Source organism: Mus pahari, chromosome 17 (genome assembly GCF_900095145.1).
Source record: "Mus pahari chromosome 17, PAHARI_EIJ_v1.1, whole genome shotgun sequence".
Classification (NCBI taxonomy): Eukaryota; Metazoa; Chordata; class Mammalia; order Rodentia; family Muridae; genus Mus; species Mus pahari.
In genome coordinates, this window is record NC_034606.1 from 2,771,248 (window position 1) to 2,794,491 (window position 23,244).

A 23,244-nucleotide genomic window follows, 5' to 3' on the forward strand; every position below is an offset into this window, starting at 1 on the left:
GGGTGTGGCCTGGAAAGGCTGGTCTTGTTGGGGGTGTGGCCTGGAAAGGCTGGTCTTGTTGGGGGTGTGGCCTGGAAAGGCTGGTCTTGTTGAGGATTAGCCTAGAGACTGGAGCTAGGCTCAGGTTTTGTTGGGGGCAACTTGGAAACTAATGGTAGGTACTGGCTGTTAGTTACCCTGAATTCAAACTTAGCTTAGGTTCTCTAAAATCGAGTCTGGACTTAAAAGATTTGGCTTCTCATGGTCAGATGTACCAATCTGCTTTCTTAAAACACGCCCATATGAGCCAGTCAGATCTTAGTTTCCTAATACATTCACCAGTATAAGAGAGCAAGCATGGTGGCTAACGAGAGGAGGATAGCGAGCTTCCATCACTTCATGGTGTTTGCATTTTAATTTTCCAAGATCCTAGAGTTTTTAAACACTTCACAAATACAACCTTCCTAGACAAGAATGGAGTATGAACAGCCAAGATAGAAAGATGTTTCTTCTTTCATGTGAAATTCTCCTTTGATCTTTTAACTTTTTGTTGATTCTTTGTGTATTTCACATTATGTATCCCAGTCCTCCTCATCTTCCCATCCCTCTATATCCACCCTGTGCCTTTGCAGCCTTCCTCTCAAAAGAAAACAAAACAATACCCACACCAACACCTCCCCAAGGAAGCTACAGTGTTCCCCACAGTGTATCCTTTTGCCCAGATACCTTTATTTGCAAATGATCCTTGCATTGAGTCATTGGTCTGGTTCCAGGCTTCTGCTACAGTATCAATACTGGATCTACACTGGGACTCCTATCTGATAATCTTGTTGTTTCCCCATGTCATGGAGATCCTGCAGCTTTGGTTCTGAAGGACTGACCCCTTCATGTGCTCCTGCAGTTCATAAATGGGTTAGATGTTGGGGTGGGCCAACTCAAAACCCTGGATCTGAGCCTGGGTGGTAGCTGAGTTAGTTGGTCAGCCCACCACCTTTCTTGAGCTCATGCCACCAGGACCAGCTCTCCAGCTCTGCCTGGTACAGAGGTGGGGCCAGTTCCACCACACTGTTCAGATGGGAGTGTGGCAAACTCCTCTTCAGAGCACTACTTGGCTCTCTCCCATCTCTCTACCACATACTGTTCATCATAGTTGCAGCAGGTGTGCACTTGTGTCTCTTCCACCATCATCCCCTGGGGTGGGGGTGGGGAGGTGGCAAGTGTTTAGGTGTCTCAGGAAAAGAAAAACTTGTTCAATCTTATGTTCCTAGTTTCTTACATTCAGAAGACCACGCTTATATTAAGGCCAGGATCCAGTCTTATTCTCTAAATAGGACTGGATAAGAGGTCTTGGGGACTGAAATTCTTCCTACACGAAATTAAAAGGTATCTTGGAGAAAGGCCACCAAACTAGGTCTCACTTCCTGCTCTCTTGTTCTGGACACTGTTACCCTTTGTTCACTGAACAATAGATATAGTCCCTTGTTTTACTGCATTATTTTATTGAGTGGTTTTACTTAAGATATTAATAAGCATAAATGTTTACATAAGCTTATTGCAAACTTGAGTATAAGTAGGATCCAATCAATTTACACATTCTTTTTTGAGGATGGAAAACAAGGTGGTTTTGTTTTTGGGTTTTATACAACCAAGTGCTGTATTTCATGTGCTTCACAATAATTTGAAGGAACATGAAATGGAAAGATTTTGGTTTTAGAGGACTTAGTCATATTTTTGTAGATTATACTTAAAAGATTTTTTTCTTCCATTTTGAGACATTCTGATCTTTCCCCGTTATGCTAATTTGCTTCTGGATGTTTCTAGCATATGCTTGCTGACTTTTAGTGGCCCAAGATTACTTCCAGCTGGATTAAAAACAAACAAACAAGTAAACAAAACCTGCCTCTGCTCTGCTCACACTTGTGGTCATTGAGTACTCTCCCAACAGGGTTCAGGAGCTCGGCTAAGGCTGTTGGTACAGACCATGTGGAGAGGGGGATTGTTTCCTAGGCCAGGCATCCTGACACCCACAGGCTAGCCATGCTTTTAAATGGGTTTCCAAACAAATGGTTTGCATTTATTGATCCTCTAAAGGAGTAGTTTAAAGGTCGTAAGACTGTTTGTTCCTTGAATGCAATTTTTATACTCACTAAAAGTATGTCAATCTGCAGACAAAACTAAATGCCCATTTCCCACTTTAGGTATTTCTGACTGTTTCTCAGTGCTGTTACACCTCGTTGACTCTAATTAAATATCTGCCGTTGCTTTTTGTTTGTTTGTTTTTTAAATTAATCAGGGTTCTCTAGAGTCACAGAGCTTATGGGATGTCCCTATAGTTTAAGGGAATTTATTGTGATGACTTAGAGTCTGCAGTCCAACTAACCCAACAATGGGCAGCTGTGAATGGGAAGTCCAAGAATCTAGGAGTTGCTCAGTCCCATGAGGCTAGTTGTTTCAGCTGGTCTTCTGTAGAAGTAGGTTCTAACAGACGTGCTGGCAAGTAACTGCAAGTAGTCAAAGGAGAAAATCTTCCTTCTTCCAATGTCTTTATGTAGGCCTCCAGCAGAAGGTGTGGCCTGGATTAAAATTGTGTGCCACCACGCCTGGATCTGGGACTTGTTTTGTCCCAGGCTGACCTTGAACTCAGAGATCTGCTTGCCTTAGTCTCCTGGATTTAAAGGCCTGCACTACCTTGCCTGGGCCTAAGCTTCTCATGGCCACTATGCCTCAAGATCTCAATGCCCAAATCCAGGTCAGAAACTTGTGTCTTCCAGCCTCAAGATCTGGATCACAGGTGAGCCCTCCAAATCTGAATTGTAGTTCATTCCAGACATAGTCAGGTTGACAATCAGGAATAGCCATTACAATCCACTCCTTGTCAACTTGATACAAATCCTATCTCATGCCCAAATGAAATAATAACCAGGTCATGATACACCTAACATGATATAGCTATTCCTTATACAATCACAAATGCATTTGTAAGTTTAGACTAGGTCACTGTCCCTTGGGAACATTCTTTTAGTAACTCAACTTAAGTACTGATTGATGTTAAGGAAATTGGAAGAAAGCACAAATATCTATACAAATGTATTCTTAACAACATAGAACATTCATATTACTTTCTAATCCTTGTTTCTGCAACTGGCTTTAGATGGTATTTGTAACTACCTTCCTCTACTACCCATTCTGTATTTTCTCCACCCTCTGCAAGCACCTCATCAGGTCTTGGCTCTTTTCCTAGAGGAGTCACCCATACCTTCATTCCTGATGGGTCTGTGCCCTCCTTTGTCATCCTACTTGGATTAGGCTGTTGTAGTTTTCCATTGACTTTAATTACAGGACATGGTAGTACTAAGAAGTACCCAAAGGGATCTCCTGTACTCCAAACATAATCCTTCTTACCTCCATTGTGGAGAGGCAATCCAATTTCTCCATTGTAATCTGGATCTATCACCCCTCTAATACTTATTCCTTTCTTAACCTGTTGGTTTAAGGGCATTAGAATCCCAAAATGACCAGGGGGACATCTGTGCTTCCAGTTCAGTGGAATGTTTTTTGTGGCTCCTGGTAGGAGCACTCCCCCCTCTAAAACCAAAACTTCTAGGCCAGCAGAGCCTAGGGTTGTGGGGACAGGAAGCAAAAACTTTCTCAGGGTCACTAGGAGTGAGTGAAACTATTCCCTTTTCCCCTTGATTTCTGGACGCATGGATCTTGGCTATGGGAGAAACTGTACCATATATTAGATGCTGATTCAAAGCATATACTGCCTGTTGAAGAACTCTGCCCCATCCTCCATGCTGCTGCCACCTAATTGGAACTGCAACTGCATCTTCAAAAGGCGATTACATCTTTCTATCAGACCAGCTGCTTCAGGATTGTCTTAGCCAGGGTTTCTATTCCTGCACAAACATCATGACCAAGAAGCAAGTTGGGGAGGAGAGGGTTTATTCAGCTTATATTTCCATACTGCTGTTGATCATCAAAGGATGCAGGACTGGAACTCAAGCAGGTCAGAAAGCAGGAGCTGATGCAGAAGCCATGGAGGGATGTTCCTTACTGGCTTGCCTCCACTAGCTTGCTCAGCCTGCTCTCTTATAGAATCCCAGACTACCAGCCCAGAGATGGCACCACCCACAAGGGGACCTTCCCCCCTTTATCACTAGTTGAGAAAATGCTTACAGCTGGATCTCATAGAGACATTTCCCCAACTGAAGCTCCTTTCTCTGTTATAACTCCAGCCTGTGTCAAGTTGACATACAAAACCAGCCAGTACAAGGATGGTGGAGAATATAGTATGGGCCCACTGTCATACTTCTCTGGCTCAGAATGAATTCCTTGGTCAGAAGCAATACTGTTTGGAATACCATGACGATGGGTAAGGCATTCTGTAAGTCCATTGATGGTGGTTTTGGCAGAAGCCTTATATGCAGGAAAGTCAATACCATAACCAGGATACTTTATCTACTCCAATAAGAACAAAACACTGTCCTTTCCACAGAGGAAGTGGTCCAATATAGTCAACCTGCCACCATGTTGCTGGCAGATCACCCCAAGAAATGGTGCCATATCTGGGGCTCAGCGTTGGTCTCCATTGTTGGCAGATGTGGCATTCAGCAGCAGCTGTAGCCAGGTCAGCCTTGATGAGCGGAAGTCCATGTTGTTGAGCCCAAACATAACTCCCATTTTGACTACCATGGCCACTTTGTTCATGTGCCCATTGAGCAAAGACAGGGATGGCTGGGGAAAGAGGCTGAGTGTCTTCTTATCCACTTGATTGTTGAACTCCTCCTCAGCCGAAGAGTCACACCTTTTGGTGAGCACTTACGTGGGACACAAATATCTTCACATCCTTTGCCCATTTAGAGATATCTATCCACACTCAACAATTTTCCAAGTCCCTGACCATCCAGCCAATCTGACCATTTCTTCTTCCAGACAAACTGTAATATCATGTGTACTGCCTGAAGTTCTGCCCACTGTGAAGATTTCCCTTCACCTGTGTCTTTCAGGGTTGTCCTGGAAAGGGGTTGTAATACAGCAGCTTAATACAGTAATACCCACACTTCTGGGTATTGCTTGCATAATGTGCAGAACCATCAGTAAACCAGGTTCTAGTCTCTTCTTCATTCAGCCAATCACAGGGAACACCCTATGAGACTATAGATGCTTGCTTGGCAGCAGATGGCATTGTAATAGGAGTAGAAGAAACCATAGGCATTTGAGCAACTTCTCCATGTAACTTCAGGACCTGCTTGGGCACGATCACATATATACCACTTCCATTTGATAATAGACTACTGCTGTGTACCTCCTACTTTATGACTTGGAGGGTCTGATAACACCCAGATCATGATGGTCTGTTCAAGTTGCATGGTAACTTGGTGTCCTGTTGCCAAACATTCAGTTTCCACTAAGCCCCACCAATAGTTTCTTCTAGACCTATAACCAGACTCAAGACAAAGCAGGCCAGCCTGAGACAGAGCAAGTTCTAGGTGAAGAAAAGCTTAAATCCAGGCATGGTGATACATGCCTCATGCAGATCTCTTCTGAGTTCAAGGTAAATCTGTAGAGCAAGTTCTAGGGCAGTCAAGCTAGGCTGTGAAGGACTTGGGAAACAGAAAGCTGGAGATGATGTAATAGAACAATGTAGGGCATGTTCTGGCCCCTACAAGAGGCAGAGCTTTGGCAGGCTCAGCCAACAAAGGCCCATAAGGAGTGGCATTGTTAGGAGGTGTGGCCATATTGGAGGAAGTGTACCACTGGATATGGGCTTTGAGGTGTCAGATGCTCAAACCAGGCCAGTGTTGCTCTCTTCCTGCTGCCTGTCCTTCCAGATGTAGAACTCTCAGCTCCTTCTCCAGCACCATGTCTGCCTGCATATTGCCATGCTTCCACCATGATGATAATGGGCTAAACCTCTGAACTGTAAGGCAGCCCAATTAAATGTTTTTCTCATGAAGAGTTGCCTTGGTCATGGTATCTCTTCACAGCAATAGAAACCCTAAGACAGAAGGTCAAAAAGAAGTGAAACTCCAATAGGAGTAGGTATTTCTGCCGTCCAATAGGAGTAGGTATTTCTGCTATCCAGAGTTTGGCTTCTGCATACCATTCTTCAGCATCCAGGTCTCTGGAGAAGTGGCTGATGCCAGAGGGAAAATGGGGTAAATACATTGAGGCTGGAGAATAAAGAAGATTATCCCCAAATGACAGAGGTAGATCAAAAATACTAACTTAAAAGGATAATTCCCAGTGAGCAAAGTTGGCTTAATTTAAGCCACAAATAGTAATATTGAATATTTACCTTATAAGGTGAGTATTAGTGTGTTCCATACTAATACAGGTACAACTTGTAAAACGGGGAACCAGAAAGCTCATGTACACCATTCCTACATGAGTTATGTTATGTCTACAAACTAGCTCAAAGAAATGCCCAACAATTTATTTTTTTAAAAAATGGCAAGCACGTGAGACTGTACACGGATAGGAGCATTAAAGTTTCCACGTTCTGGACTTCAATGACACAGAATTTCAATTTCATTTACTCAGCACACTCAGTAACAGAAATCAATTATCAAGATTTTAGACAGTAAATCAAAATTAAACAATCAAGAAAAACCAAAACTATAAGCTGGGATCTCTTAAGTAATAGCATAAGTAGGTCAAAACATAGAAATCTGTGGTGTAAAGTAGAAAATCTGTGGTAGAATGAACTGAATAGTACTCAGAAGAAAATGTGAGCACAGAGCAACAGATTAGAACAGAGAGCACATAAGAGGCATGAAGTGAAAAGATCTAACATAACTGTCTAGAGGAACAGAGACCAAATTTTTAAACCTGGGCACCATAGTCTTTGAGGCCAATTAAGCTTCGTTGTTGTGCATAACGGCATAATATGTAGGAGTGAATAAGGGCAGTTCTAATAAAACTTTATTAACAAAATCTAGAAACTCATTTGATTTACTCAGGGAGCCACACAGTTGCTCAATCTTAGTCCCATCTTTGGGAACTTAAGGTGCAATATTAGTATTAGAGGATAAGATACCGCATACCATTTTAAAAAGATCAACATTCTTAACTTAGAATAGAGGCTACAGATAAAAAAAAAAAAAGGAGTTAGAAAAAAAAGGAAAAAAAAACTTTATTGCAATGTACAACTTAGGATATCATTGTGAACCTGATGAACAGTGATAGACATTATGGAAAAACAAAAGAAAGAAACACAAACAAATGTTAAACTGCTTCCAAAGCATTGGAGAGCAAAAGGAAGGGATAAGTTCCAGCCTGGAATTCAGAGCAAAGCAAAACACCTTCTGAGACTGGAAAGAGATTGGTAACAAGAGGTTCAGAGTGAGCAAATAGATTTAAGACTAGTTAGGATGTGTGAATCATAATAGGATCTGTCATGCCATCTCATCCAGGTATATAATACACTTCAGTTTTACTGCATTCAAACAGGAATGCAAAATAAAGAACTTCAAATGAGCAATTGATGGAAAAAATAAAAACTAACAACCAAAGCAAAACAAAACAAAAAAAACCTCAAGGTAATTGTAAAAAAGAAGTTTCAGCACTACGTGTTTGATAAAAAGATTTAAGAAATTGATTTCTCAACATGGTAACTTTTTTTTTAATTATTATTATTATTTTCTTTATTTACATTTCAAATGCTATCCCAAAAGTTTCCTATACCCCTCCCCCCACCTCTGCTCCCCTACCCACCCACTCCCACTACTTGGCCCAGACCTTGCCCTGTGCTGGGTCATATAAAGTTTACAAGACCAAGGGGCCTCTCTTCCCAGTGATGGCNGATTAGGCCATCTTCTGCTACATATGCAGCTAGAGACACAAGCTCAGGGGGTACTGGTTAGTTCATATTGTTGTTGCACCTACAGGGTTGCATCCCCCTTCAGCTCCTTGGGTACTTTCTCTAGCTCCTCCATTGGGGACCCTGTGTTCCATCCAATAGCTGGCTGTGAGCATCCACTTCGGTGTTTGCCAGGCACTGGCATAGACATGGTAACTTTTTAACAAGCTGTAGCCCACACACTTGTGGATCTCACGCCTCGCATGGAGGCCTTAAAGATGTGTATCTTATTTCCACAGAGAGTACATATAACATGAAATTTTCAGTTCTCCACAGAACTGTAAAGTCAGTATGGGTACTGTACTTTGAAAAGGCATACATTCCTGGGCCTAAGGTGTTTCTTAATCTTTCATCTTTTTGCAGGATCAAATAGCATTAGGAAAATAAGCCCTGCACATTACAAATCTGACCTGATGAAAATCAACTTTCATAATTACAGTTTAGAATATGAGTTTCTTGGGAGGAAAATGAACTGGCCACTTGCACCCGTGCTCTAAGTATCTTGAAGTCTGTTGTAGACTTTATGGAAAGGTTTGATCCGCACTCCTACTTCAAGTTCAAAAGGAAACCTACATTTTAAAGTGTATTCCTTTTCTGGGTGTGTTTACTTTGAAGTATAGCTTATATTTTTTTCTCATGAATCTAACCTGTCACTATCTGTTTTTAAGACTGTAAACTTCAGGTGGTTATGATGTGTGAAGTTTGGATTAAGCTAAAGTTATTAGAAAGCATATGTTATGTATTTTGATTGTTTTGAATTTTAACATGGGGCAGCCCAAAACTTGAGTGTCTAGCAAAGTAATATACTGTAGTCTGTTGCTGTAAGAAATCACAGAAAATTGCCCAATCACATCATGTTAATAACGGACAAGTGAAGCAGCTGTTCTTATTATTAACGTAGTTGTTTGGAAACTTGCACAATTTCATGGAACCGTCTTCGCTCATAAAACCTAAACTTCTCACACATGGAAAAAGTCATAATGTTTTGGCAAATATCACTTTCTTAGGAATGTGAATGTCTACCTGCTTCATAACTAGAATTCTATAATAATGGCATGAAACTGGTGGAAAGCCAACTGGGAAAGGCCTGGCAAGGAAGAATTAGCACTGTTTAAAAATATACCTAGTCCTTTTCCTAACCTGTGTGTGTGTGTGTGTGTGTGTGTGAGAGAGAGAGAGAGAGAGAGAGAGAGAGAGAGAGAGAGAGAGAGAGAGAGAATAATTACACTGTGCATCCTTTCCATGTCTTTCCTTTAGGCGCAAGCCTTGGATCATCATTCCTCCTCAGCATACATGATGTTCTCCTTAAAACAAGCCTCAAAGAAAGAAGTCGGATTCTTATAGGACCATTTTCTGCTGCTGTCAATCTGGAAGCTAAATGGTGTAAACACAGTGGCAATCCAGGGCCACAACAGTCCATACCCAAAATATCCATGGATTTAAGAGGTGGTTTGCTACAGGTCTGTAGGAATCAGCTGTGTTTTCCCCATAAGTTTTTAACTACCTGATGTTTTGTTTTGAAGTGCTTCACTAAAATTTAAATTTTTGTGTGACAAGTCAGATGGTGCCTATTGAACTTTAACAAGGCTATTGAAAAACGAGTCCTATATCATTCAACTTACCTGTTTTGACAGTATAGTTCAGTGAATTGGGTTTAATTATAATTGTTGTTTGTATATTTAGGGTTTGGGATCATTATCACCATGGTCAATTTTAGAACATTTTCTTACCATTCATTTATCAGTTGAAGGGGTTTTGGAGTCTTTCCATTTTAAACTATGCCCAAATAATGTTTCGGTGAACATCTGCAGACAAGGTTTTTCAAGGACATCCATTTTTGTTACTCTTGGTTGTATAACTGACGGTGGAAATGCTAGTTGGGATCATTTGAATGGGGGGGTCATCTCACTATAGAGTAGTCAGCATGCATCAAGGAGTGTGGCAGGAAAGCTTGTCATGGTTGCAGGTTCCTTAGATATGTGATGCTCAATTACTAAAACTGAATACATGTTAATTCCCAACCTATTACCAAGTGCTTATTCATGGAGTGTGTGAGCATCTCCATCCTGTTTCTTGATGGTATTTAGGTAGCTTTCAATTTCATCTTTATGCCCCCAAGATTATCATGTACCAAGATTCATAGTTAGAAAATCGAAGTAACTAATTTATCAGTAAAGGGAATATATTAAATGGAAATGTCTTAAAATCACCAAAAATTTGTAATTTTTCATCTCCTCACTTCTTTTACTGACATGAACCACAATTTGGGGAGGTTCCAAAGAATGTACTTTGTGGCTTTGAAAAGGCTTTTGTATGGCTTCATAATGAATTTTAACTGTACTATCTTTTTGAGGCCAAAAAGTAAACATTAAGAATAGTTATAAGAGAAAAATAAATTGTATCCTCTGTGTTCTAGCCACTTGACATTAATCACTGTGCCTCACTGGTTACATAGTTTCACCTAGCTCTGCATCCTTGGTTCTCAAACTCCTCAGATGCTAAACACTGAATTGTCAGAATGGAGTTGTATGTTGACAGTCTCACTAAACACAGACTCTAGGAACCTTCTAAATTCAAATTCGTTGGTCAGCTTCCTTCTCTCTTGTTAGAAAGCAGCCATATTCAATCTCATGACAAAGGGAAGAAGCTATCCCATGGGACTGTTAGTATCATTTTATTAATATTTGGTCTAGAGAAGCTGTTTCTCTCTCTCTCTCTCTCTCTTTTTTTTCTTTTGGTTTTTTCGAGACAGGGTTTCTCTGTGTAGCCCTGGCTGTCCTGGAACTCACTCTGTAGACCAGGCTGGTCTCGAACTCAGAAATCCACCTGCCTCTGCCTCCCAAGGGCTGGGATTAAAGGCATGCGCCACCACGCCTGGCTGAAGCTGTTTCTCTGTTTCTCTTATTCTTGCCCTTTAAGAAATGTTCCTTTTTTTTCCTTTGCTAAATGAATTCACAAATAATACTGTACAATAATATAATATCACTATTAATCTACAGCTTAAAAATTGTTGTTATTCATAACAATATATAATGTTTTTCTTGCTGTTTATTCAAGTATTCGAATTTCAAACAATAAATTATTAATTCTTAGAAACTATAATTTATTATCTGTAATTAAACTGAACATGATGGTACCTAATTTTCCTCAAGAGATGTTTATGTTTAAAGACTGTTAACTTTTTCATACCCTTTTGAAGGTTTTCTGGGGTCAAGAGCATTTGAATTGCTTGGCTCTTCTACATGAATTATTCAGTGGGTATCTTGAGGAGGGAAAGTCTGAAATGCCAGTACCTGAATCAGCACCCCAAATGCCATCTCCCGTGGAAAAGACTCAAGCTTTTAAGACTGAACAAAGTTCAGATGACCTGCGGACAGGCATCTTTCAGTATGTCCAGGATGCTGGTAAGTATAAGCAGCATGGGCATACAGTGCCTGTACCCAGCTGCACTTTGAAATGAATTTACTAAATAGCTCAGTGAAGCACTTGATAGTACTTCGCTCATACTTAAAGAAGTATATATCATTCCCTAAAATTTACTTTTTCTGTCTCAAATCGTATTTAAAATGACTAATTCGTTTGTTTATGTGATTTTCTTTTATTCTGTCTCTCTCTGAGAAACCAACATGTTCCTTCTTAAAAACTTATAATTTTGTTTTTAGAATCTTTGAAACTCCCTGGTGTATATGAAGTCTTGTTTTATAATGAAACAGAAGAGAGCCCAGGGATGATGATATGGAGATACCCAGAACCTCGAGTGCTTACCCTTGTACGAATCACGCCTGTGCCATTCAACACCACAGAGGATCCAGATATTAGCACAGCAGACCTGGGTGATGTGCTGCAGGTATGTGGAGGCTGGGCTTTTCCTTTCCAAAATAAAAGCATTATGAGGAAATGCTTAGAACATAATTTTTATATCAGTCATAGCAAAGATAAGTACATTACTTGTGTACTACATTTATATATACATGTGTAGAAAGAAGAGCTATATTTTGATGTCTCTAGGCCACCTAAAGTACTACAGATCTAGGGCAGTTCTAGGGGCCAGGTAGCATGCAGGAAGCTTGGTGATTCTCAGCAGCCAGAGTCAGTATCAGGTCATGCAATGTTTTATAACTTAATAAAAATATAAGGAGCCAGGATGTGAGCTAAGTTCAAAGTCAGAGAGGCTGACCTAGAGAACAAGACAGAGCTTCAGTTTCTGGAAGCTGAAGAGAGCTTGCTCTAGCATTGACAGGATGGGTAAAGGAAGCAGGCAGGAGAAGCAGGAGAGAGGCAAGCTTGTGGCAAGCTGCTGTTATGCTGCAGCTGCCAGTCTGCCTGTGAGGACCAGAGTTTAACTTGGGGCTGAGAATGGGTCTCATTGATAGAAACAACTCTTTTTCTTTCAAGATTTATTTACTTACTTCATGTATATGAGTACACTGTAGCTGTCTTCAGACACACCAGAAGAGGGCATCAGATCCTATTATAGATGGTTGTGACACCATGTGGTTGCTGGCAATTGAACTCAGGACCTCTGAGCAGTCAGCGCTCTTAACTGCTGAACCATCTCTCCAGCCCTAGAAACAACTCTTAGAATCTATAAACTGTCTTGTTTCTTTGGAGAAGTTGAGAACAGAAAATCTGTAGAATTGGATTTTCTCCTTTATATATAAAGTGCCAAACCCTAGAGCTGCTCTTAGGGACCAGAGAGCAGCCGAGACAGTCTCAAGTGTCAGAGCCTCACTCTCGCACAAAAAGGGTTTTGCTTGTTGAAGGATAGAAGAGTCTCCCCACCTCATTTTTCAAAAGGAACCTTCCTGTTGTCAGTTGTTTTATAGCAATGGTCTCAAAGTCTGTGTTGGAGGCTCAGGTATAATGTTAAATGGCTGATACTAGATGGAAGGAAAGTATGAAATGGGGGCTCTTGGTCATTTTAGTGCAAGTACTGTGGACTTTGAGGTCTCTTCTCCTGGCCCTTCATATTACCAACTCAGTTTCCTTAGGCAAACTTCTGATCTTGAGCTTCAATTTCCTTGTGTTGTCAACCTTTCAAGGTAAATAGGACATTATAGCTAATATTCTTAAATAAATGTCTTTGCACATAGTGAGGCCTTAAATACTCATTCCTCCTCTCTACTCATTTTACACAAGTCCCCAGAGAGTAAGAGACTGCTCAGTGTCATCGAAGCCTCTTCTTGCATAGTCTTCTAGGATCCTATAGGAACAGACAGTCATGCAGTTCCCTGAGGGAAACCTGCCATTGCTCTGTCACCCTGCTGTGCCTGCTGATAGCCTGTTAAGCCCCTGGGACATGGAACATGCCTATTCGGTAAACTAGCCTGTTCAGTATTCCCCAAACCAGCCTTAAGGATCCTCTGTTGATTTCTGTTATGACAGACACCATGACCAAAGCAGACTTGGGGCAGGAAGGGTTTATTTCAGCTTACACTTCCAGGTCACGATCTACCACTGGAGGAAGTCAGGACAGGATCTCAAGCAGAAGCCACAGAGGAACAGTGTTTCCTAGCTTTCTTTCCTGGCTCAGGGTCAACTTGCTTCCTAATACAGCCTATAGCTTCCTACATCAATTAACAATCAATCAAATGCTCCAGAGACATGCCTTTAGGCAAATCTGATCTCAGTTGGTTCCCTTTCCCCTCCTGCTCTATAATTTGTGTCAAGTTGATAATAAAAATAAAATAATAAGATAAAACAAGCAGCATACCTTGAATTTCTCCTCTCTTAGAAACTGAAATCCTGCCTACTCTTAGAAGAGCTTACACTCTGTCCATCCCTGAACAGCGTATCTAAATATGCTGTCCTCCCTACTGAAATCCTGCAGCATTTATACCACTACTTTGTTGCTGTTGTTCATTTTATTCATTCATTACCTTTTTTTTGTTGTTGTTTTGGTCTTTCGAGACAGGGTTTCTCTGTGTAGCCCTGGCTGTCCTGGAACTCACTTTGTAGACCAGGCTGGCCTCGAACTCAGAAATCCGCCTGCCTCTGCCTCCCGAGTGCTGGGATTAAAGGCGTGCGCCACCACGCCCGGCCTCATTCATTACCATTTAATCCCGTTCCTTTACATCTTCTTTCCTTCACAGATTGTGTATCTCAAGAAATGAGCCGTATCTAACTTAGCACCCTGTTCCTGATAGTAGCCAATGCAACAGAGTTGTCCGAAAAATTGTTAGGTATAATCTATAGATGCTTGGTTTCCTACTGCCTTCTATGCAGGAGTGTTGCATGGATTAACACACTGTGGTGTTGAAGTGTACACACTGACTCTAAAATTGAGCTGTGTCAGGATGGAGCGTGCTACTCTTCAGTGGCATCATAGAACATTAAGTCATTATTCAACACAGGCTCTTGTGAGCTCATGGAATAGTCTGCCAAGACCGTTTCCCTAACAGACGCTCTTTCCTAAATACCAGAACAAGATGATCTGTTGGCCCTATTCCTAAAATCAGAACTGAGTTTTGATGACTTTTTCCTTCATGGCCATTAATTGACTAAAGCTTAAGCTCCTGGCTCTTCTAATTTATAGGCTAACATACCACCATTACTAATGAGATTTATAAATAATTTCTTCATATTATCTTATTTTGGAATCCTAAAGGAACATGTAAGAAAATCTGATATTATTCATCTAACCATAGATTATAAATAAAAACCTGAGTTTATAGTAACCAAATGAGCTTATTTTTGTCCATTTATAATTTTATCACATAATTTTAAGGTTATAATACTGACATGTCAACAAAATTAGGGTCTGTAAAGTAAAATAAGATGAAAACGCAGATGGTATAATAAGTAAGACCTGGTGTTCAGCCATGTTGCCAACCTGAAAGGGCGTTGTGCTATAAATAGACTCAAAGGTAAGAACTTTCTGTCATTCTCAGGTTTCCCTCATCCTCCCTTGACTGGATCCCTTAAGGATTCTGGTTTGCAAAGTCTACTTTCTAGAATTCCCAATGGAATTTTTTTTTTTTTTTTTTGAGACAGGGTCTCACTGTTCAGCCTTGGCTAACCTGGAATTTGTTCTGTGTATAGACCACAGTGGGCATGAACTCAAGGAAATCTGCCTGCCTCTGCCTTTAATCCCAGCCCTGATGAAGCAGAGGAGTTGGATCCCCTGAGTTTGAGGACAACCTGGTCAGTAGAGTTTCAGGACAGCCAGGGTTACACAGAGAAACCCTGTCTTGAAAAGCAAAACAAACAAAGAAAAATAAAACATGACAACCTAGGCTTAAAGAATATGCCCCCACACATGGATGGATATTTTAATTGTCATATAGATCTATTATGTTATTTTTTATGGGAGGGGATAATATTTAGCTTGGCCGATTTTTATACACAGCATATTAATGAAAAATCAAGAATACAGTATTGATGGAACAAGGACAAACTTTAAAATGTCTTGTTTAAATTATTTTAAGGTTTGTTTTATTAGTTTTAACTATGTGTATGTGGGATATATGTTTGAATGCTGGTACCCGCAGAGGCCAGAGGCATCACATCTCTTGGAGCTGGACTTTCAGGCACTTGTAATCTGCCTGATGTGGGTCTTGTGACTGAGCTCATGACCTCTGCAAGACAAGCAGGTGCTATCCACTGAGCTTTCTCTCCAGTCTCTTGAAACTGTCTTTAACCAAGAGAGCACTTTGACATTCTGTGTTAGCAACAAATGTATCTCCCCTTCTTAAATTGCCCTTCAGTTATAAAGAGTTCCCAAATTGAATAATTCCTTTTTTTATTTTTTTTATTTTTTAGTGAAATCTTCAAAGTTAATGCAAAACTCTGTACAGGAATCTGTACAAGAGACAGGCAGAAACAAGGCAAAGTCAGTGGTGCTATTCACTTATTCTAATGGGAAAAAGAATCCTATCCCGAAAAAGTCACTTTAAACGCCAGGACAACCTATTTGATCGTGGTGAATGATCTTTTTGATCTGTTCTTGGATTCGGTTGGCAAGAGGTTTATTGAGTATTTTTGCATCAATATTCATAAAATTGGTGTGACATTCTCTTGCTTTGTTGGGTCTTTGCATGGTTTTGGTATCAGAATAATTATGGCTTCATAGAATGAATTGGGTAGAGTTCCTTCTGTTTCTATTTTGTGGAATAGTTTGAAGAGAGTTGGAGTTAGGTCTTCTTTGAAGGTCTGTTAGAACTCTGCACTAAACCCATCTGGGCCTGGGCTTTTTTTGGTTGGGAGACTTTTAATGACTGCTTCTATTTCTTTAAGGATTATGGGACTGTTTAGATGGTTTATGTGATCCTGATTTAACTTTGGTATTTGATATCTGCCTAGAGAATTGTCCATTTCATTCAGGTTTTCCAGTTTTCTTGAATATAGGCTTTTGTAGTAGGATCTGATGATTTTTTTTTTTAATTTCCTCAGTTTCTGTTGTTATATCTGCCTTTTCATTTCTGATTTTGTTAATTTGGATACTGTCCCTATGCCCTCTAGTCAGTCTGGCTAAGGGTTTCTCTTGTTGATTTTCTCAAAGAATCTTGTTTTGTTGATTTTTTTTTTTTTTTGGTTGGTTTGGTTTGGTTTGGTTTGGTTTTTCGAGACAGGGTTTCTCTGTGTATCCCTGGCTGTCCTGGAACTCACTCTGTAGACCAGGCTGGCCTCGAACTCAGAGATCCACCTGCCTCTGCCTCCCAAGTGCTGGGATTAAAGGCGTATGCCACCACGCCCTGCTTGTTGATTCTTTATATAGTTCTTTTTGTTTCTTCTTGGCCGATATCAATCCTGAGTTTGATTATTTCCTGCCATCTACTCCTCTTGGGTGAATTTGCTTCCTTCTGTTTTAGAGCTTTCAGGTGTGCTGTTAAGCTGCTAGTGCATGCTCTTTTTTGGAGGCACTGCTAAACTCATAGCTCTACTTTCATTGTGTCCCATAAGTTTGGGTATGTTGTACCTTCATTTTCATTAAATTCTAAAAAGTCTTTAACTTCTTTCTTTATTTCTTCCTTGATCAAGTTATCATTGAGTAGAGTATTGTTCAGCTTCCATGTGTGTGTGGGCTTTCTGTTGTTTTTGTTGCTATTGAAGACCAGCCTTAATCTGTAGTGATCTGATAAGAGGCATGGGATTATTTCAAGGCTTCATCCCAGGGGTGCAGGGATGCTTCAGTATATGGAAATACATCAATGTAATCCACTTCATAAACAAACTCAAATTTAAAAACCACATGATCATTTCATTAGATGCTGTAAAAGCATTTGACAAAATTCAACATCCCTTCATGTTAAAAGTCTTGGAAAGATCGGGAATTCAAGGCTACACCTAAACATAATAAAAAACAATATACAGTAAAACAGTAGCCAACATCAAACTAAATGGAGAGAAACTTGAAGAAATCCCACTAAAATCAAGGACTAGACAAGGCTGCCCTCTCTCTACTTATGTATTCAATATAGTACTTGAAGTTCTAGCTAGAGCAATTAGACAACAAAAATATGTCAAAGGGATACAAATTGGAAAGGAAGAAGTCAAAATATCACTATTTGCAGATGATATGCTAGTATACTTAAGTGACCTCAAAAACTCCACCAGAGAACTCCTCAGCTGATAGACAACTTCAACAATGTGGGTGGATATAAAATTAACTCAAACAAATCAGTAGCCTTCCTCTACTCAATGGATAAACAGGCTGAGAAAGAATTAGGGAAATGACACCCTTCACAATAGTCACAAACAATATAAAGTATCTTGGTGTGACTCTAACCAAAAAAGTGAAAGATCTGTATGATAAGAACTTCAAGTCCCTGAAGAAAGAAATCAAAGACCTGAGAAGATGGAAAGATGTCTCATGCTCCTTGATTGCAGGATTAATATAGTAAAAATGGCCATCTTGTTGAAAGCTATATACAGATTCAATGCAATCTCCATCAAAATTCCAACCCAATTCTTCATAGAGTTAGAAAGAGCAATTCTCAAATTCATCTAGAATAACAAAAAACCCAGGTTAGTGAAAATTATTCTCAACAATAAAAGAACTTCTGGGGAAATCACTATCCCTGTCCTCAAGCTGTACTACAGAGCAATAATGATAAAAACTGCATGGTACTAGTACAGTGACAGACAAGTAGATCAATGGAATAGAATTGAAGACCCAAAAATGACCCCACACACCTATGGTCACTTGATCTTTGACAAAGGAGCTAAAACCATCCAGTGGAAAAAAGACAACATTTTCAACAAATAGTGCTGGCTCAACTGGCGGTCAACAAGTAGAAGAATGCAAATTGATCCATCCTATCTCCCTGTACAAAGCTCGAGTCTAAATGGATCAAGGAACTCCACATAAAACCAGATACCGTGAAATGAATAGAAGAGAAAATGGGGAAAAGTCTCGAACACATGGGCACATGGAGAAAGTTCCTGAACAGAACACCAGTGACTTACACTCTAAGATCAAGAATTAACAAATGGTACCTCAGAAAATTGCAAGGCTTCTGTAAGACAAAGGACACTGTCAATAGGACAAAGGGACAACCAACAGATTGGGAAAAGATCCTTGTCAATCCTACATCCGATGGAGGGCTAATATCCTATATATATAAAGAACTCAAGAAGGTAGACTCCAGAAAACCAAATAACCCTATTTAAAAATGGGGTACAGAGCTAAACAGAGAATTCTCAACTGAGGAAACTCAAAGGGCTCAGAAACCCCTAAAGAAATGTTCAACATCCTTAGTCATCAGGGAAATGCAAATCAAAACAACCCCGAGATTCTATCTCAAACCAGTCAGAATGGCTAGGATGAAAAACTCAGCTGACAGCATATGCTGGTGAGGATGTGGAGAAAGAGGAACACTCCTCCATTGCTGGTGGCACTGTAAGCTGGTACAGCCACTCTGGAAATCCATTTGGCAGTTCCTCAGAAAATTGAGCATAGTACTACCTGAGGACCCAGCTATGCCACTTCTGGGCATATACCCAGAAGATGCTCCAATATGTAATAAGGACACATGCTCTACTATGTTCATAGCAGCCATATTCATAATAGCCAGAAGCTGGAAGCAACCCAGATGTCCCCCAAGAGAGAAATTGATGCAGAAAACGTGTTTGTTACATTTATATAATAGAGTACTATTCAGCCATTAGAAACAGTGACTTCATGAAATTAGCAGGCAAATGGATGGAACTTGTGAATATCATCCTGAGTGAGGAAACTTAGTCACAAAGGAATAAACACAGTGTGTACTCACTGATAAGTGGATATTAGTCCAAAAGTTCGGAATACCCAAGATTAAATTCACAGACCATATGAAGCCTAAGAAGAAGGAAGACCAAAATGTGGGTGCTTCAGTGTTTTTTAGAAGGAGGAACAAAATACTCACAGGAGGAAATATGGAGACAAAGTGTGGAGCAGAGACTGAAGGGAAGGCCATCCAGAAACTGTCCCACCTGTGCATCCATCCCATATACAGCCTCCAAGCCCGGAAGTTATTGTGGATGCTGGGAAGTGCTTGCTGATAGAAGCCTGAAATGGCTGTCTCCTGAGAGACTCTGCCAGAACCTGATAAATATGGAGGAGGAAGCTTGAAGCCAACCATTGGACTGACCTGGGGGGGAGGGGGCAGATGGAGGAGTTGGAAAAGGGACTGAAAGAGCTGAGGGGATTTGCACCCCAATGGAGGGAGCAACAGTCTCAACAGGCCAGACCCCCCACCCCCCAGAGCTCCTGGAGACTGGACCTCCAACCAAAGAATACATATGGAGTGACCCATGGCACTGACCACATATGTGGCAGAGGATGGCCTTGTTGGACATTGGTGGGAGGAGAGGCCCTGAGGGTGTTCAATGCCCCGGTGTGGGGGAATGCCAGGGCAGGAGGATGGGAGTGGGTGGGTTTCAGAGCACCCTAATAGCGGCAAGGGGAGCGGGGGATAGGATAGGGAGTTTCTGAAGGGGAGTCCTGGAAAAGGGAAAACATTTGAAATGTAAATAAAATATCCAAGAAAAAAAAAATGTCAGGACAGTTGGGTTTTCTCTTTTTTTGAAGATCCATTTTAATAAATATGAATATGTGTGTATCTGCATATGGGATTGTGTACATGTGAGTACAGGAGTCTAAGGACACCAGAAGAGGGCATCAAGTCCCCTGAAAATGGAGTTACAAGCCATTGTCAGCCATCCAATAAAGGTGTTAGGAACTGAATCAGGTCCCCTGAAGAGCAGCAAGAACTCTGAACTGCTGAGCCATTTCTGTAACTCTGGAAAAATTAATTTTCAATGTAACACTAATAAGACTGTAAAAATCAAATGAAGCCACTTTGAATAGATAACAAAATAACTTCTTATGGTTGGGCATCATCTCCCTTTGGGAGAATGGCTAGCATGGAGGATAGGAACCCAGGGAATGCCTTTGGGGAAGGGCCTTTCTAGTAGTGAGCTCTGGAAGGACTCCTCCTAAAAAGGAACAAAGACAGGCTGAAACCTAGAATTTCTTCTAGATCTCCCTCCTGCACCTGCCATAACAGGTCGATGCCACCTTAATCCCTTTACTCTCTCTCCTGCCATTCATGCAAAGGACATCATTTCTTGTCACAATTACCTTAAAGTCAGTGCCTCCCTTGGCCAGTACAGCAGCTCTGTAGCACAGCAGTTCCCTAAGTTCACAGTGCTGGGAGGTAGCAGTGCGTGCATTGCATGTCCTGCTTTACCTCAGCCATTCTGACTGGGGTGAGGTGAAATCTCAAGGTTGCTTTGATTTGCATTTCCCTGATGATTAAGGATGTTGAACTACAACAACAACAAAAAGCTTTACCTCACAGTCAGGGGTGTTGAGATCTGCAGGTAAGAACTGGTTTGGCTTTAGTTCACATTTAACCCATTATTTAGCTAGACACCAGACTAAAACTTCATTAAATTTTACAGTCCTGTGTGTTTTTTTCTTTTGTATGATTATGTGAAAATATTCCACATCAGGCATGCATACTTGATATTATGAAATAAAGTAGAAAAGACTTCTACTGCTCTAAACTTGACTTTATAAGTTCCCTGTATTTCTAGAGCACATGGACCCAACAGGCACAGATTATGGTTATTCACAATATAATACGATTTGCCTCTTCCACACGTAACTTACAAAGAATAAAAGGAAGGAGTCTTGGGTGTTTCTTTTCAGCAGCATTGGGCAGTTTACTTATAGCTGCACATGTGTTCCCAGAATTCTGAGCTTTTCATTTTATAAGCACCTCCTGCCCACTGGCAGCTGTACTAATGTGTCCCAGAAGGCTTTGTGCCTATCCATCATCTTTAGGAGGAATGCTCAAAGCCAGATATGAGGTTCATTGTTGTTGAAATGCAGAAATGGAAAAAAAAAATCTGGATAGGCCTAGAGGAAGTGAGACTCAGATCCAGAGCCTTAGGAAGTTGGGAACAGGAAAATCTGTGTACCCAATGGACACTGATAAATGTTTGTGGGTGATGGGCGGTGCTACATCAGCTACTAGGAGTTGTGACTTCCAGAGGCCACTGCCTCTGTCTTGGTTGAGAAGAGAAACTATAAAAGACTGCATTCCCTGAGTACACTTTTACTCATTCTATTTTTGTGATGCTGTAAAAGTCTGGGAAGACCTAAGAATCCATCTTCTGATCACCTCAGAGAACAGAGATGAGGAGACCAAGGCTAGGTGCTGTGAGAAGGTGGAGGGCTCCAGCTCTATTCTCAAGGTACTATCACTTCCTAGGAGGGACAACAAGGACGGACACACACACACAAAGCCAGGCATATTCTGTTATAGACTGGCCAAGACACAAAGAGTGTGCCTTTTAACCAAAGCAAGCTTACAATTCACTGGAGCCACCAGGACAAGGTTCCACAGAAGAGCTGGATACCTGGGTGGTCAGTGACGAATAGGTAGGGTTTCAAGAAATAAAGGGAGGAAGATGATATGTTTTTATATAAAGTTTATTTTAATTACAATAACCCCATCCTTTCTAATCTTCTTCTCATTCCTATTACTTCTTTCTCCCTTTCAGCCCCCCCTTTTTTCAATTTTTTATTAGATATTTTCTTCATTTACATTTCAAATGCTATCCCGAATGTCCCCTATACCCTCCCCCCGCCCTGCTCCCCTACCCACCCACTCCCATTTTTTGGCCCTAGCATTCACCTGTACTGGGGCATATAAAGTTTGCAAGACCAAGGGGCCTCTCTTCCCAATGATGGCTGACTAGGCCATCTTCTGCTACATATGTAGCTAGAGACACGAGCTCTGGGGGTACTGATTAGTTCTTATTGTTCTACCTATAGGGTTGCAGACTCCTTCAGCTCCTTGAGTAGAAAGATGATATTTTTAAAATCAATATTAGTACTGGGGTTGTACTTCAGTGATACACAATTCCCAGTACCATTAAACAATAAGCATGCTCAAAATTGAGAATTTCCTCATCTCTGTTGACATGATCAGAAGTTCTGTGAGATCTATTCCTAGGTTTTCTGAGACTTTTACAGCACCACAAAATCAGAGTGAGTAAAAGTATATTCAGGGAATACAGTATTTTATAGTTCCTCTTTTCATCCAAAAAGGAGGCAGTGGCTTCTGGAAGTCACAGCTCCTAGTAGCTGATCCAGCACCACCCATCACCCACAAATATTTATCAGTGTTTATTCTGAATTCCTGAGATTCTGAAACATTCAACATCACATTTCTAGGAAGTAAAATCCAGTCTGATTTGACAAAGACTGGCTGAGAAAGGGTGATTATAAGTTGTGGCCATTGCATGGGCGTCTGGGTTCCATTAAGGGAAAGGAGTGGTGCATTCACTGAGTGCCTTGTTTGCACGAAGCAACAAAACTGCCATCTTTCTATGCTATGTCTCTTACATTGTTCCTAAAACCCCATGAAATAAGTATAGTGGTGTTACATGGCAGATAAATGAGGGTCTGAGAAGTTAAGTAATTGCAGAAAGAGAGGAGATAAAGTGATGTAAAACTCACTCTGAGATTTCTACAAACCCTAAGTTGTGTGTTGTGTTGCTTTGACTACATGTAGAACATGGAGTTTTAACTTTTATTGTATAGCTTTATATGCCATTGGCAATTCAATCCTTAAAAGTAGATTGGTCCAGTGGTCTGGTTAAAGATAGAAAGGACAAAGGAGAGACAAACTGGAAGTAAGAATCCTTGCTAGGGATCTCAGAGATGACAAAGGAAATATAAACAAGGAAGGCAGTTTTGATAGAGAAAAAAATGATTGCAAGAGATGATGTGAACCAAACAAGACACTTTTAAGTCAAAGGTGACAAGCAGATGTCAGGCCAATGAGAAGTATGTTATGAGAACATTTCACATTGTGCCAGTGTGGTTCACTTTGCAAGGCCTTACGTGGATATGAACCCTGAGCCCAGCCCTGCAGAGGGATCACTGCTGACCTTATGTCATCTGA

General features: G+C 40.7%; 1 protein-coding gene across 4 annotated transcripts in view; it reads left to right on the top strand.

Annotated features, from left to right (window-relative positions):
• Positions 1-23,244, top strand: part of Vps13b (vacuolar protein sorting 13 homolog B) — a 529,582-nt gene that overhangs the window by 382,537 nt on the left and 123,801 nt on the right. For all 4 annotated transcript variants that reach the window (XM_021217240.2, XM_029548110.1, XM_029548111.1 and 1 more), the window contains exons 37-39: positions 9,101-9,303; positions 11,043-11,247; positions 11,506-11,690. In XM_021217240.2, coding sequence (XP_021072899.1) covers positions 9,101-9,303; positions 11,043-11,247; positions 11,506-11,690 — 593 coding nt within the window. The remainder of the gene's footprint in view (positions 1-9,100; positions 9,304-11,042; positions 11,248-11,505; positions 11,691-23,244) is intronic.